Source organism: Narcine bancroftii, chromosome 12, assembly GCF_036971445.1.
Source record: "Narcine bancroftii isolate sNarBan1 chromosome 12, sNarBan1.hap1, whole genome shotgun sequence".
NCBI lineage: Eukaryota > Metazoa > Chordata > Chondrichthyes > Torpediniformes > Narcinidae > Narcine > Narcine bancroftii.
Window position 1 is genome coordinate 90049746 of NC_091480.1, and position 13683 is coordinate 90063428.

Consider the following 13683-nt stretch of genomic DNA (forward strand, 5'->3'; position numbering starts at 1 on the left):
TTAGATTGGGTAGAAAAAGTTTTAGGGATCTGTACATTCAAGGTAATTTTGCTCCATTTAAATTCAACCTTCCTCACAGGAATTTTTTTTAAGATATCTACAAATTAGGCACTTTGCTCAGTCTAAACTTTCTAATTTTTCCTCAGATTCCCACAACCAATATCCTTGAGTTGCTTTTTGATTTAAAGTTTTCTCATGGTAGATTGATAGCAACTATTTAAGATAATTTGTTGGATCGAAGAATATATTCATGGAGGGGAATTAAGAATGAATGGGAATGAGATTTGAATACATCAATTCCAAATGATGCTTGATCTGATTATTAATACTTAATTCTAAACACGGCATTGTTTGATACAATTTAAAGTGGAGCATAGAAGACATATGTCTAATGTTAAATGATCTCGTTTTTATTCTGATGTCGATCCACAATGTGATAAATGTAAAATCTTTGAGGCCCGATTCAAATGTTTTGGGAATGTCCAAAACTAAAAGAATTGGGGAACGATTCTTCCAAACTTTATCAGAGATTGTTATGATTAGCCTGGAATCGCGCCTTTTTATTGCTTTGTTTGGCTATTCATAAGAGGAAAATATTTCCTTGAAGTTAATTCAAAAAATAGTAGCTTTTACTTCACTGATGGCCAGATGAGCAATTTTGATGAAATGGAAAGATAGCTTTATCACCAACATGTATGCAGTGGATAGAAGACATTATGTCTTGCTTGAGTTTGGAGAAAATTAGATACAACATTAAAGAGATCAAGACTGAATTTGACAAGACCTGGGGCCCATTCATGGACTATTATCACAATTTGAATACATAGGCGGGGATGCACTGGGGGGGGTTTCCTGTCCGATGTCGATTCTTTACATATTATTTGATGGCGACCGTGTTTAGTGGGAGGGGTAGGATTAGAATGTTTTATCTTTCTCTTTTTTAAAAATATTTCATTATAATCCAATTAAATTAGCCAACAATGAATATGTCATAATATTAGAATATGAGGTGAAGTTTTTATAAGGGAATTTCTACTTTGTTTGAGCATTGTATACAAGACAATGTATAAATCATTTATGATTCATATTCTGTATTGCATTATGTTGTTATGTAACTAATATGTAGACAATATATAGCATGCAATATTTCTCTCTAGCAAATCAATTGAAATATTTTAAAAAGGAAAGACAATTCAAAATTGTACATTTAACCAATGTTCTACCTGACCCTGGAAATCTTGGATGTTTACGCTGGAAACATAAATACTGGTAATCTTCCATTCATTCATACTGACATCCTGCATTGGTCAAAGGCACACACCACCATTAGTAATTTCACTTTCTCATCTCCCTGATCTCTCCATGGTTTTGAAACAGTTGACCATGTCTGTTTCCACCCCACACATTTCTTCCCAATCTTGCTAAGTGTAAGTAAACTCATTCAATTTTACCTTCATCTATTCAACTGTCAAACATTCCTGGACCACTAACTGAAGCAGCCATGAGATCTTTCCATCATGGTCTGCACTGTTGACCTGCAGCTGAAACTATTATTGACTTTTCATAGTCAATTGGTCATTATTAATTATAATCGCAAAATGCATTTATATCAACTCCATCAAATGTTATAACTGACCAATTATCTGACATTTACTCTTGAAATAGTCTCAATTTCCTTCAGTTAAACCACAGCCTTTGTTTCACACCACCAATTCCATCCCAACTCCAAACTCTGACAGATTTGCAAATAAAAACATTTCAGAATGCTTTCCATCTCAGTCACTGAATTGATGACATTGTTCTCTGTGTACAACTACTTCTTACAGTGTGCAGGCAAATTAAGCCACTGCCCTGTGAGTAACCATTACTTGTTATTTCCTACACAACCTCTTATGGACTGTTGTCCATGTCCAGCAAATCCCATGTATACCTTTGAAATGATGAACAGCCCTTTGCTCTTCAACATATCTTCCAAATCTCGTCCTGAACCCCAAGTCCACAGCGGAAGCCCCAGTCTCCATAAACAACCTCAGAACCCATTTGCCCTGATCTTGCCTGCAAGTACTCCTGATTTTGCCCAACTTGGGACACATCCTGGCCACATACCTGTTTGCTATAGTGCACTGTGGCAAAGCAGGAAATGCCCTATTCACAATGCAAAGACAAGCCATTGCAACTCAACCCTTACAAAGTCAGTTTGTTTGACTACCTGTCCCAGACCTTAATCCTCTGCCTTCGGCCTTCATCCCTACCCTCCTAGGTTCATTTCTTCATGACACATTTTTACAATAAACAATAAACAGTGTGGAAAAACAAACGAGCATTTAGTCAAAAATAATTATGACATATTCATTGTTGGTTAATTTAATTTTACACATTTATATCTCCATAAAACTCCCAAAAATATAAAGCTAAATCTGCACAAAGGAATGCTTGCCATTATTTACCATCTGCCAAAATATAACCAATTTTTACAATCATTTTGACATAATTAAAAAAAAAATGACTGAATAAGAAATCCATTTTCTTGAATTCTCATATACTGTAAAACCCCTGGTATCCAGCACCTTTGGAGACTGGTAGATGCTGGATAAGTGAATTTTGTGGTTGCTTGAGGTTGTGTGATGAGCAAACTGACCACTAGGGATCGTCAATTTTAAACTTCCGTATTTTAACCTCCTAGTATTTATTTTCCATGAGTTTTTTTTTTTAAACCAGTTGCTTGAATTCCAGATAAAAGGGATTTTACTGAAATTTGAAGTTATAAAGGATTACCTATACTTAGCACCAGGGCATAATAGCCAAGGTTTTCAGATCATGATGTTCATTTTGATTAGCAACATGGGTTGTTATATGTAGAACAACTTTAATGATATCATGAGTGATAAATGGGAAACTACTTTATCAAGAACATTTACTGTAAATATTTGTGTCTAATGTGACACCCCCCCGCCATTTTTGAGGGGAAAAAGGGAGAAAAATTTTACCCCTGTGCATAATACTAACCCCTCCCCTCGCCCGCTCGATTCACGCTATCATCTCTCTACCCCCCCCTCGTCCACCCGAGTCGCACTGGCGTCTCTTTCCCCCCCCCCCCCGCCCGCCCAATTCGCACTGCTGTCGTTAAACCTGCCAGAAAAAATTGTAAACATAATAACCTTGTGTATAATGCGACCCCCCCTACTTTGAGCTCGAATTTTGGTACAAACTTTTTCGCATTATACAAGAATATTTACGGCACTCCCTGGATACTTCAAAGCAATTTGAGGAATGAGAGCCAACAAATATGAAGATAGCTCTCTTAATTGTCCAATGGCTGAACCACATGCACTCAGTGTACTAAGCTACTAGGAATTATCAATCAGCTATTATATTTAAGCTCAAAGGGGTAGACTGTTGGTGAGGTGGTTTGAGCAATGCCTTTACATCACCAATGATTTGGACCTGGGCTTGAATCTCACGCCGTCTGTAAGGAGTTTGTACGTTCTCCCCTGGTCTGCGTGGGTTTTCCCTGGGGACTCCAGTTCCCTCCCACCATTCAAAACATACTGGGAGTGGAGGTTAAATGGGTGTAAATTGGGCGGTACAGACTTGTGGGCCGAAATGGCTTGTTACCGTGCTGTGTGTCTAAATTTTTTAAAAAATTAAAGGGGCACTAGGTTTGGGAGAAAAATATATGGCCAAAATTCCTACTCTGCATTCCTTTTTTAAAAAAACTGCGAAATCCATCTACAGTTAAAATATCTAGTTTGAACAATGAGCCACACAAGCGAATAATGACAAATTTCAGTAGTATCAAGAGGCAATCAAGCAGCATCATATCAACAGGCCATCAAAGAGGAGAGTTCAACAAATAAAGCAGGGAAGAAAATTGGCACACTCAGTTTGTAAAGTTCCCAATTTAAAAAAAATATTCTTAAGGTGTGCCAGGAATCTTGATAAATTAGCAACTTAATCCATTGGAGAGCACAAATCAATAAAGCCAAAAATAAAATGTTGAAATACTGGTAGGAACCAAAGACTATCATGAAGTGACGATGGAAATTTAAAATGGATCGATTAGGGAAAAAAAGAGCTTAGTGACAGATCAGAAAAAAGGCACAAAGTCAAGGAGATGACTGTGGATTTCAGGAAGATGTCAGGAGAAAACGAACCAGTCCTTATTGAGGGCTCAGTAGTGGAGAGGGTCAAGAAACTCAAATTCCTGAGTGTCAACATCTCCAATGATCTGTCCGGAGCTTCCATTTCAATGCAATCACAAAGAAGGCTCACCAGCGGCTATACTTTGTGAGGAGTTGAAGGAGGTTCAGTATGACACCAAAGACTCTTGAAACCTTCTACAGGTGGACCATGGAGAGCATTCTAGCTGGTTGTATCACTGTCTGGTACAGAGGTACTAATGCTCAGGACAAGAAAAAACTCCAGAGGGTTGTTAACTAGGCCTGAAACATCATGGGCACCAGACGAGGACATCTACAAGAGGGAGTATCTTAAGAGAGTGGCTTCTACCCTCAAGGACTACCACCACCCAGGCCATGCCCTCTTCACTCTGCTATCATCGGGGAAAAGGTGCAGGAGCCTGAAGACGAGCACAAGGACAGCTTCTTTCCCACTGCCATCAGATTCCAAAATGATCAATGAATCAAAGACGCTGCTTTACTTTGACTTTATGTGCATTATTTTTTTTTAATATAAGCTGGTTTGCAGTGTGATGCTGCCACAAAATGACAAATTTCATGACTTGTTCATGACAATAAATTCTGATTCTATTGGTTGTAGGGATAAAACTAACAAAGAAGCAGCTTGATATTATACTAATTTGGCAAATGAAACCAAGAGATTCTTTCACACTTATCAACTTCTGAACAGGCTTCCAAGGAAAACACAGGATGATGGAAATCTAACCCTCTACTTGAAAGGAAAGGGACATGAAAATAACAAATCTAACAAGTTTAACAGGAAATTAACAATCATGTATTCTTTACAAAATACTCATAAAAGCCATCATCTCTTTTCCCCTCTTCATTGGGTATAAAAGTTTGTGTTTATGAACAATACAATATTTTTGGTGTGCAACCGTAAACCTTAACTATAAGTTTTTCAATGTTGATGGTAACATCCTGTTTAACAAATTAAAACTGGTTCAAAATAAAAAAAACAAAAACAGAACTTTAGATATTTTTGTGCAGAAAGTAGCTGATAAAGTTTAAATGAAGATAGACAAAAAAAAAGATGATGGCCAAGAATTTACAATCTGACAATGTTTAAAACAAAGGGTCAAACAAATAATGCTACATACGTAGAATTTCAAAAGATTTTTGATAAAATGTGGATAATGCATTTAGTAGCAATATTGGAGCTTCCAGGTTTAAAGTGGTTGTGGGCTTACAGTTGGCTAAACATGGGAAACACCAAAAGACTGTTTATCAGACATGAGGGAAGTGGTATCCCTCACAGTCTGAACTTGGTCCTTTTTATGTATATTAGTGACAGAAGCATGGGTACAAAAATAAATAAAAAATGTTAAAAGTTTGCTTAATGAAGGAGGGAGCAAGACTTCACGTATGTGAGTTAGTGAAGTGGGCATATAAAATAATGCCAATCTTTGGAAAGTACATACAGCTGAAAAAAAAATGCAGAACAATGGGAAAGTGAACTAAGTGAATGGCTCTTTCAAAGAAATGAAAGAGGCTCCGATGAGCTTATGGGCCTCTGTGCTCTTGCTGCAAGATTCCACAATTAAGTGGAATAAATTCAGTTCTCGCAAAGCTCAAATATTATACCAGGAATGGCTTACATGATTTAAAATGGGGCACAGATTTATGTCGTTAATTTTCAATCCAAATACATTTAGTCGGATATTTAAACCAATTGGCACAATCCTAGACAAAAGTAGACGGTGTGCAATTTTGTTGATGTTTATTTTACTTTGACAATTTAAGAGTAAACATTATTAAAAGCAATTTTAATAACACATGAAATCTCATTCCCTTACTAGTGATTTGTTAATTAATTAATCACCCTGCTAACCCCTTACCCAAACACATAGATAGGCACAACGTTCATACCTGCCTCCTTCGATCACTTTCCATTTACTCACTAGGCTTCCACTTCACCTTGTTAGGATGCTTCCTGAGGGAACATAATCGGCATGGTATGACTGCATCAGTGAAAACGTGCCCTATTCATTCTTTGGTCTCTGACTTTGCTCAAACATATACATTAGAGGACTCGACATAGGATGATTGGATTGCAATGAGAACAGTATGTTCAAATAGGCTATTGAATAGATAAGGGAAACAAATGGTCATATTTATTTCATGATCTGGTTAGATATCAGGACACAATTTCTTTCTGAGGTTTTATAAAGTGGACAACAATTTATCAAATTCCTTCAAACAAGCACTGGACAAACTTGCTAGGACAGGAATCACATCATACAAAAGAATGATATACCAATTAATTATTCAGGGCCAGAGTAACTGTCAAAAGACAATTTTGTTTTCATGAATCACTATTTTTAAATCTATCCAATTATTTTTTGCTGGTTTTCTTTTCCTGTTATTTTCAGGATATTGAAATCTTGTATCATTTATTTCGTATTCCTAACAATAGATTTTAACTTGCATTCCGGTCGGCATGGTTAGTGTCGCGGTCAGCCCAACACTATTACAGCACCAGACGGGCCTGTTACCATCCGGTATGTCTAAATTTAAGTTATTACTTCTATCTAGATACAAAGCCACCTGCTAAATCTAAATGTGTTGTCAATTAAATTAAGGTTTTCAATCAGAAACACATATGCAAGAAATGGTACAGCATGAATCACACAAAATATATATTCCATAATTCAATTAATTTTAGTGCTTTGGTGTATTAATAAAGTAAAGGTTCCATTATTGTCATGTAATACTATATTTAGAATCTAAGTTTCATGAAAATCAAAAAGGATGGGCCAGGTTAAAAAATTGGTTCAACCCCTAAAATCATGAAATTTTCGCCATCTATTCCATGTATTTACCATATGGACAGAGAATTAATAAAATCATGAAATTAGAATATATGCTTTCTGTTAAATGAACCGAGATGAACTTTCGCATTTTTTAATTTCTATTTTCCGTAGTCTGATAAAATTGTGGGCAGAAAACTCTGGGATGAGCTATCAGACTGCACAGAGAGAATGAAAAATTAATGGTGAATTGTGGCTTCAAATGTCAGATAATTTTGTCAAGTGTGTGTTTTAGAGCCAGATTTTAGGGATGGTAATTGGTTACCTACTCTTTCTCTCAGAGAACTGGCAATAATAAATGTAATTTGCAACACAAGTTACACAGTTTCAGAGTTTTCAAAGACAAAGAAAGAAAAAAAAATTGTTTCAATCTTTAATAGCATCATCTTATTACTCAGGATTGGAATGTTGCTCCAGAGCTGTCAAAGTCTCTTTCAACAAAACATCCTCTGACCTTCAAGGATTTTGTAAACTTCATAGCTGTTTCATTCAATAAGATCTTTGTTCTTCTCTTCAAGACAATCTAATTATAGTCTGATACATTGTGAACTTCAACGTTGTTTGCAGTTTAAAAATCATTGCATTTACACAGCAGAAGCTTCTCAATTATAACCACACTCTTTTCCCATACACCCATTTTGGAGTGCAATCCAACCATGTGTGCAACCTTTCTACAGACCAAACCAGCTATTAATATACAGGCTCTAAGGGCTTGGATATATCAGCTATCCTGAAACTAACTGTACAAAGAAATCTTTGATTTGCTGTATTACCCTCAACGTAAATTCTTATGACAATTACGATCCATCTCCCAGTGATGTAATCCAGGGTAACATTCCAAACTCAAGTTCCTCCAATCCAGAACCAAAGTCATAATACACAAACTTTGCATGTACACAGAAAACTGAATTCCAAAGTGATGCCAATGGCAGTGACGCCAAAGAAGAATAGTAGGGGTCTACACATCCCTGCCTCAGACGGGTAATTGCTGAAGGGCTCCAACCAGCAGGTCAATGAACCTAATGCTGGAAAGTGAGATTAAGGTGATGCATTTCTTTTTTTAAAATTTATTCTATGAAACCATTGTTGATTCTTTCAACAAAGTTTACTAAATATTAGGAAAACCAACATCCTTCACTATCACAGCTGACTGACACAGGTAGCGTGGCTCATTTCTCATAATCCAGCATCCATCTGCAAGTGAGCCAACACACTGATGAAAGAATCCATCAATGCCTTTACCTGCGTGGAGAAGAGTGTTCAAGATCAAGGCCTCAAACACAGCCCCAATCCAAAGAGGTGATTCCTATCCTAAATTACACTTCAGAGGCGCAAACAACTTATAATAAGTTTCGTCAATAATTCCTTTGCAAAATCCTTCAACACAAATAGCAAGATCGGCAAAGCAATGTCTGTCTTCTCCATCTGTGGGATCAAGATTCTAATCAAACATCAACTCCAATGGTGATTTAACTTTTATCAGATAGGATAAATACAAATAAAAATATCAGCTTGCCAAAACTAGATCTCTTTGGTGAACTCCAATAGGAGAAGTTATTCCCATAAGCGTAGAAAAAATTGTATGTCAATGACATCCTCAAGACTCCTTAAAAAACTGATTGATTAAGGGAATCCTTGGCCCCAGACTACTTAAATTAGCAAAAAACAACATCCAGAAAGGCATGAAGCATCTCAAGACTCTGACAAGAGTGCACAGAGGCCAAACACTAACAGATGAAGGAGTATACAATTCAAAACCACAACAGATACCAAATACCCATGAGTAACCACTCAAGTACACAAGGCCACCAAGCAGCTAGTGAAAAGAGCAGAAGTACTCCCCAAGCATGAAATAATGTCCTTCAGACTACTGATTCTGCCAGAAGCCTGCTAGGATCTGATCTCATAGCTCAGCAATATTAACCACGGAGAAGACGATTTTCAGTACTCATTTGTCAAAGAGAAGATCTCTCTTTATGAAAATAATTTACAGCATCTTTCTTTGGCTTGGCTTCGCGGACGAAGATTTATGGAGGGGGTAAAAAGTCCACGTCAGCTGCAGGCTCGTTTGTGGCTGACAAGTCCGATGCGGGACAGGCAGACACGGTTGCAGCGGTTGCAGGGGAAAATTGGTTGGTTGGGGTTGGGTGTTGGGTTTTTCCTCCTTTGCCTTTTGTCAGTGAGGTAGGCTCTGCGGTCTTCTTCAAAGGAGGTTGCTGCCCGCCAAACTGTGAGGCGCCAAGATGCACGGTTTGAGGCGATATCAGCCCACTGGCGGTGGTCAATGTGGCAGGCACCAAGAGATTTCTTTAGGCAGTCCTTGTACCTTTTCTTTGGTGCACCTCTGTCACGGTGGCCAGTGGAGAGCTCACCATATAACACGATCTTGGGAAGGCGATGGTCCTCCATTCTGGAGACGTGACCCATCCAGCGCAGCTGGATCTTCAGCAGCGTGGACTCGATGCTGTCGACCTCTGCCATCTCGAGTACTTCGACGTTAGGGATGTAAGCGCTCCAATGGATGTTGAGGATGGATTTACAGCATAAATCAACGCAAAAGGTATAAACAAAATGCTACAAATTCAGCTCAGTACCAAGAAAGTGTTGCATTATCAGAGGTGCATTCTTTCTTGTGATTTCCCATGCTCTTTCACTTCGATGTAAAAGTTTGTGTGCTTCATGGAGTGCCACACCAAGTACATGTTAAACAAATGCACGCACAGGTGTCTTCGCTCTGTGGGTCAACGGAACAAAGGGCATCATCCTCAACTACGAGGGATAGTCACGAAAAGTTCATGACATTTATGTATTGTTTGCCTGTATGTGCGTTATGTCTGGTAGTATGTCCACATGTTTTGCACCGAGGACTGGAATATTATTTTGTCAGGTTGTACTTGGACAATCAGCTAGTAATAAACTTGATATTTTTTCTGAACAATTAACTCTGACATTCTAACCAATATTTATTTCTCAATCAGTTTAACAATCCAAAACTTATTTAATCATTCCAACGATTGCTATTTATGAATTTGCTGAGCCTAAACCAGCTATACTCTTCCTTTGAATGCAAATTAGGATTGTTCTTTATAAATGCTTACTTAACTGGGTGCAAAACACTTTTGTACACCATAAAGCTGTGAAATTACAATGTAAGTGCAAGTTATTTTTTATATCTGGCTGACAATAGCTAAATACCATATCTTTGGCACTACCATATGGCAAGTTAGAAATACAACTTGCATGACAAATATGGACCTGAAAAAAAAAAATCACAAACCATAAATAGGAACATTAATGGGAAGAATTAAAAAAAACAAAATAGTTGAGAAGCAAGTGTTTGCAAAAGAGATCAGTAGCGATAATGGCGAGAACTCATCTAGCTTCATGTTGTAAGAGTTTAATACTCTTTTAATGGAAGCGTGTATAAGAAGAATGGAGAAATTTAGTACACCATTTATACAAATATGCAAAATATCATCGGAAAGGTTTTAATCTTACTGCCAATATATGTTAAAAAAAAAAGCAACTGCAAAGAAATGGAAATTAATGTAAACTAAGAGGAGACATAACTTGTCTAGAACATGGGGTAACATTGATAATATAAGTAAACCAAAAATTCATGGTCACAAAAAGCAGTAACAACTTGAGATTCAATAACATTAAAACGTTTAGTGTGTCATATATTAAAATCCCTGACTTTGGATCCTCCTTTAAAATTTGATAGGATAATAAAGACCATTGGGATGCTGGGCTTCATTAATCGGGGAATTGAGTTCAAGAATCGAGAGGTCGTATTGGTGAGACCACACTGAACTATGTTCAATTCTGGTCCCCTCATTATAGGAGGATGTAGAAGCTCTGGAGAGGGTGCAGAGGAGATTTACCAGGATGTTGCTTGGATTGGAAAATATGTCTGATGAGGCAAGGTTATCAGAGCTGGGACTTTACTCTCCAGAGCGAAGAAGGATGAGAGGTGACTTAATAGAGGTCTACAAGATTACAAGAGGTAAAGATAAGGTAGACAGCCAGCACTTTTTTTCCCAGGGTGGGAGTATCAATCAGGCAGTGAGGAAGGCGAATGGCATGTCGGCATTCATAGCAAGAGGATTTGAGCATAGGAGTACAGAGATCCTGCTGCAGCTGTTCAGGACCCTTGGTGAGACTATACCTGGAGTACTGTGTGCAGTTTTAGTCTCCTTATCTGAGGAAAGACATCCTCACCATAGAGGGGGGTTCACTGGACTCATACAAGGGATGGAAGGACTTGCATATGAAGAAAGGTTGGATTGAAAAGCTTTGTATTCTCTGGAATTTAGAAGATTGAGAGGGGATCGTATAGAAACATAAAATTCTTAAGGGTTTAGACAGACGAGATGTAGGACGGTTGTTTCCAATGCTGGGGAAAAACTAGAACCGGGGTCACAGTTTAAGGATAAGGGGGAAGTTTTTTTTAAGGACTGAGATGAGGAAATATTTCTTCTCTCAGAGAGTGGTGGATCTGTGGAATTCTTTGCCACAGGAAGTTCCTTGTCAATATTTAATAGTAGGTTAGATTTGCCCCTGGTGGTTAAGGGGATCGGGGGTATGGGGAGAGGGCTGGAACCGGGTAATGATCCACCATGATCATATTGAATGGCGGTGTAGGCTTGCTCGTGCACCTATTTTTCTACGTGGACAAGGTGAAGGGAGCAATGTTGAGGGGAGGCATCAGAGGTTAAGATTCCACCTCCCCACCCATCCCCAGCATTGGAAACAACCGTCCTGCATCTCGTCTGTCTAAACCCTTAAGAATTTTATATGTTTCTATAAGATCCCCTCTCAATCTTCTAAATTCCAGAGAATACAAAGCTTTTCGATCCAACCTTTCTTCATATGCAAGTCCTTCCATCCCTTCCACCCATCCACCCCCCCCACCCATCCACCCCCCCTCCCCCATCCACCCCCCCTCCCCCATCCACCCCCCCTCCCCCATCCACCCCCCCTCCCCCATCCACCCCCCCTCCCCCATCCACCCCCCCTCCCCCATCCACCCCCCCCCTCCCCCATCCACCCCCCCCCCCACACACAGAGTTGTGGGTGCCTGGAATGCTTTGCCAGGGGCGGCTAACGCATTACGTGCATTTAAGAGACTCTTAAAAAAGAGAGGGTGATGAGGAGGGAGGAGTTTAGTATTTTTTTGGTAGGAATATATAGGTCGGCACAACATGGAGGGCCTGTACTGTGATGCTCTAATTGCAGAACAGTGGCCCCGGAACAGATGGCTCCAAGGATATACGAGCTTGTGTCCACTAAGTGCCACATGCTGCAATGTCCTTGGTTCTGCGTGGCCGAGGCTTGGGGGAGCTGCTCATCCCCCGCCCCAGGACTCGGCCGCCGCCGAACCCGCTCCCATTCTCCATTGAAGCCAGAGGGCGGGACGAATCCCTCCCCCACCCCACCCACCAATCAGGCGGCGGGCTCCGCGCTGAGTGACAGCGGACCGTCCAATCGGAGGAGCGCAACCGAGGGGGCAGCGGCAACATTCGCGGGCCCAGAGCGGACGGGGGCTGCCGGCGCGTTCCGCGGACCCGGGGGTCGCGGGCTGGGGGAAGGGAAGGGGATCCCGGCCGCCGCTACCCAGGCGCCGGGGATCCTACCGGGCGCGACGCCGGAGGGAGGGGAGGGGAGTGACCCCGCTGGTGGTTGGAGGTGGTGGGGGGGGGGGGGAAGTCCTGCGATCGAGGTGGGGGGGGGGGGAAAGAGCCCACCGCCTCCGGCCGGGGGACGAGGGGCGCGGCGCCCACCTTCCTGCGCGGCATTCTCCTCCTGGCGCTCCCGGCTGCAGCCCTCGCACGATCGGCAGCCACTCGCGCCGTTGACCGTTGTTGTGTTCCGCCACTTCCGGCGCACGACCGGAAACCAGCCTCCCTGCTGCTCCGGGCGGCAAAGATTCCGCCTGAGCCGCGAGCCTTTGGTTCCGGCCTCCCCAGCGGACACCAGCAACACAGTGCTGGGATCACCCTGGCACCGCCAGGGCACGAGGTTCGGATCCTGGCCTTTTTCAGCCATCCAAATCCAAATGCCAACCTCGTAATTAGAGGATTTCCTAGAAAAACAGGTGCAGGAGGAGGCCATTTGGCCCTTCAAATCTGATCGTGGCGGATCAGTAGCCGGTTCCCGCCTTCTCCCCCATACCCTTATCCACCACGGCCAAATCTAACCCACTCTTACATAATGACAAGGAACCGGCCTCAACTACTTGCTGCGGCAAAGAATTCCACACATTTACCACTCTCTGAGAGAAGAATTTTTTCCCCCTTATCCTTAAACTGTGACCCCCACCCCGGTTCTGGTTTCTCCCAGCATTGGAAACAACCGCCCTGCGTCCAGTCTGTCTAAACCCTTAAGAATTTTATGTTTCTATAAGATCCCCCCTCAATCTTCTAAATTCCAGAGAATACAAACCTAGTCTATCCAATCTTTCTTCATATGCAAGTCCTTCCATCCCTGGTATCATTCTGGTGAACTTTTTCTGCACCCCCTCCATGGCAAGGATGTCATTCCTTGGATCAGGAGACCAAAACTGCGCACAGTCCTCCAGATGTGGTCTCACCAAGGCCCTGTACAGCTGTAGAAGGATCTCCGTACTCCTCAAATCCTCTCGCTATGAACGGCAACATGCCATTCGCCCTCTT

At 41.0% G+C, this 13683-nt stretch overlaps 1 protein-coding gene across 1 annotated transcript in view; it reads right to left on the reverse strand.

The window, feature by feature from the left end:
* The window catches only part of kat7b (K(lysine) acetyltransferase 7b), a 56837-nt gene extending 43929 nt beyond the window's left edge, over positions 1-12908 (reverse strand). Inside the window, exons 1-2 of the mRNA XM_069904680.1 lie at positions 12793-12908; positions 6069-6132 (exon numbers count right to left, since the gene is read on the reverse strand). Coding sequence (XP_069760781.1) covers positions 6069-6092 — 24 coding nt within the window. The 5' untranslated portion in view covers positions 6093-6132; positions 12793-12908. The remainder of the gene's footprint in view (positions 1-6068; positions 6133-12792) is intronic.
* Positions 12909-13683: the final 775 nt, after the last annotated feature.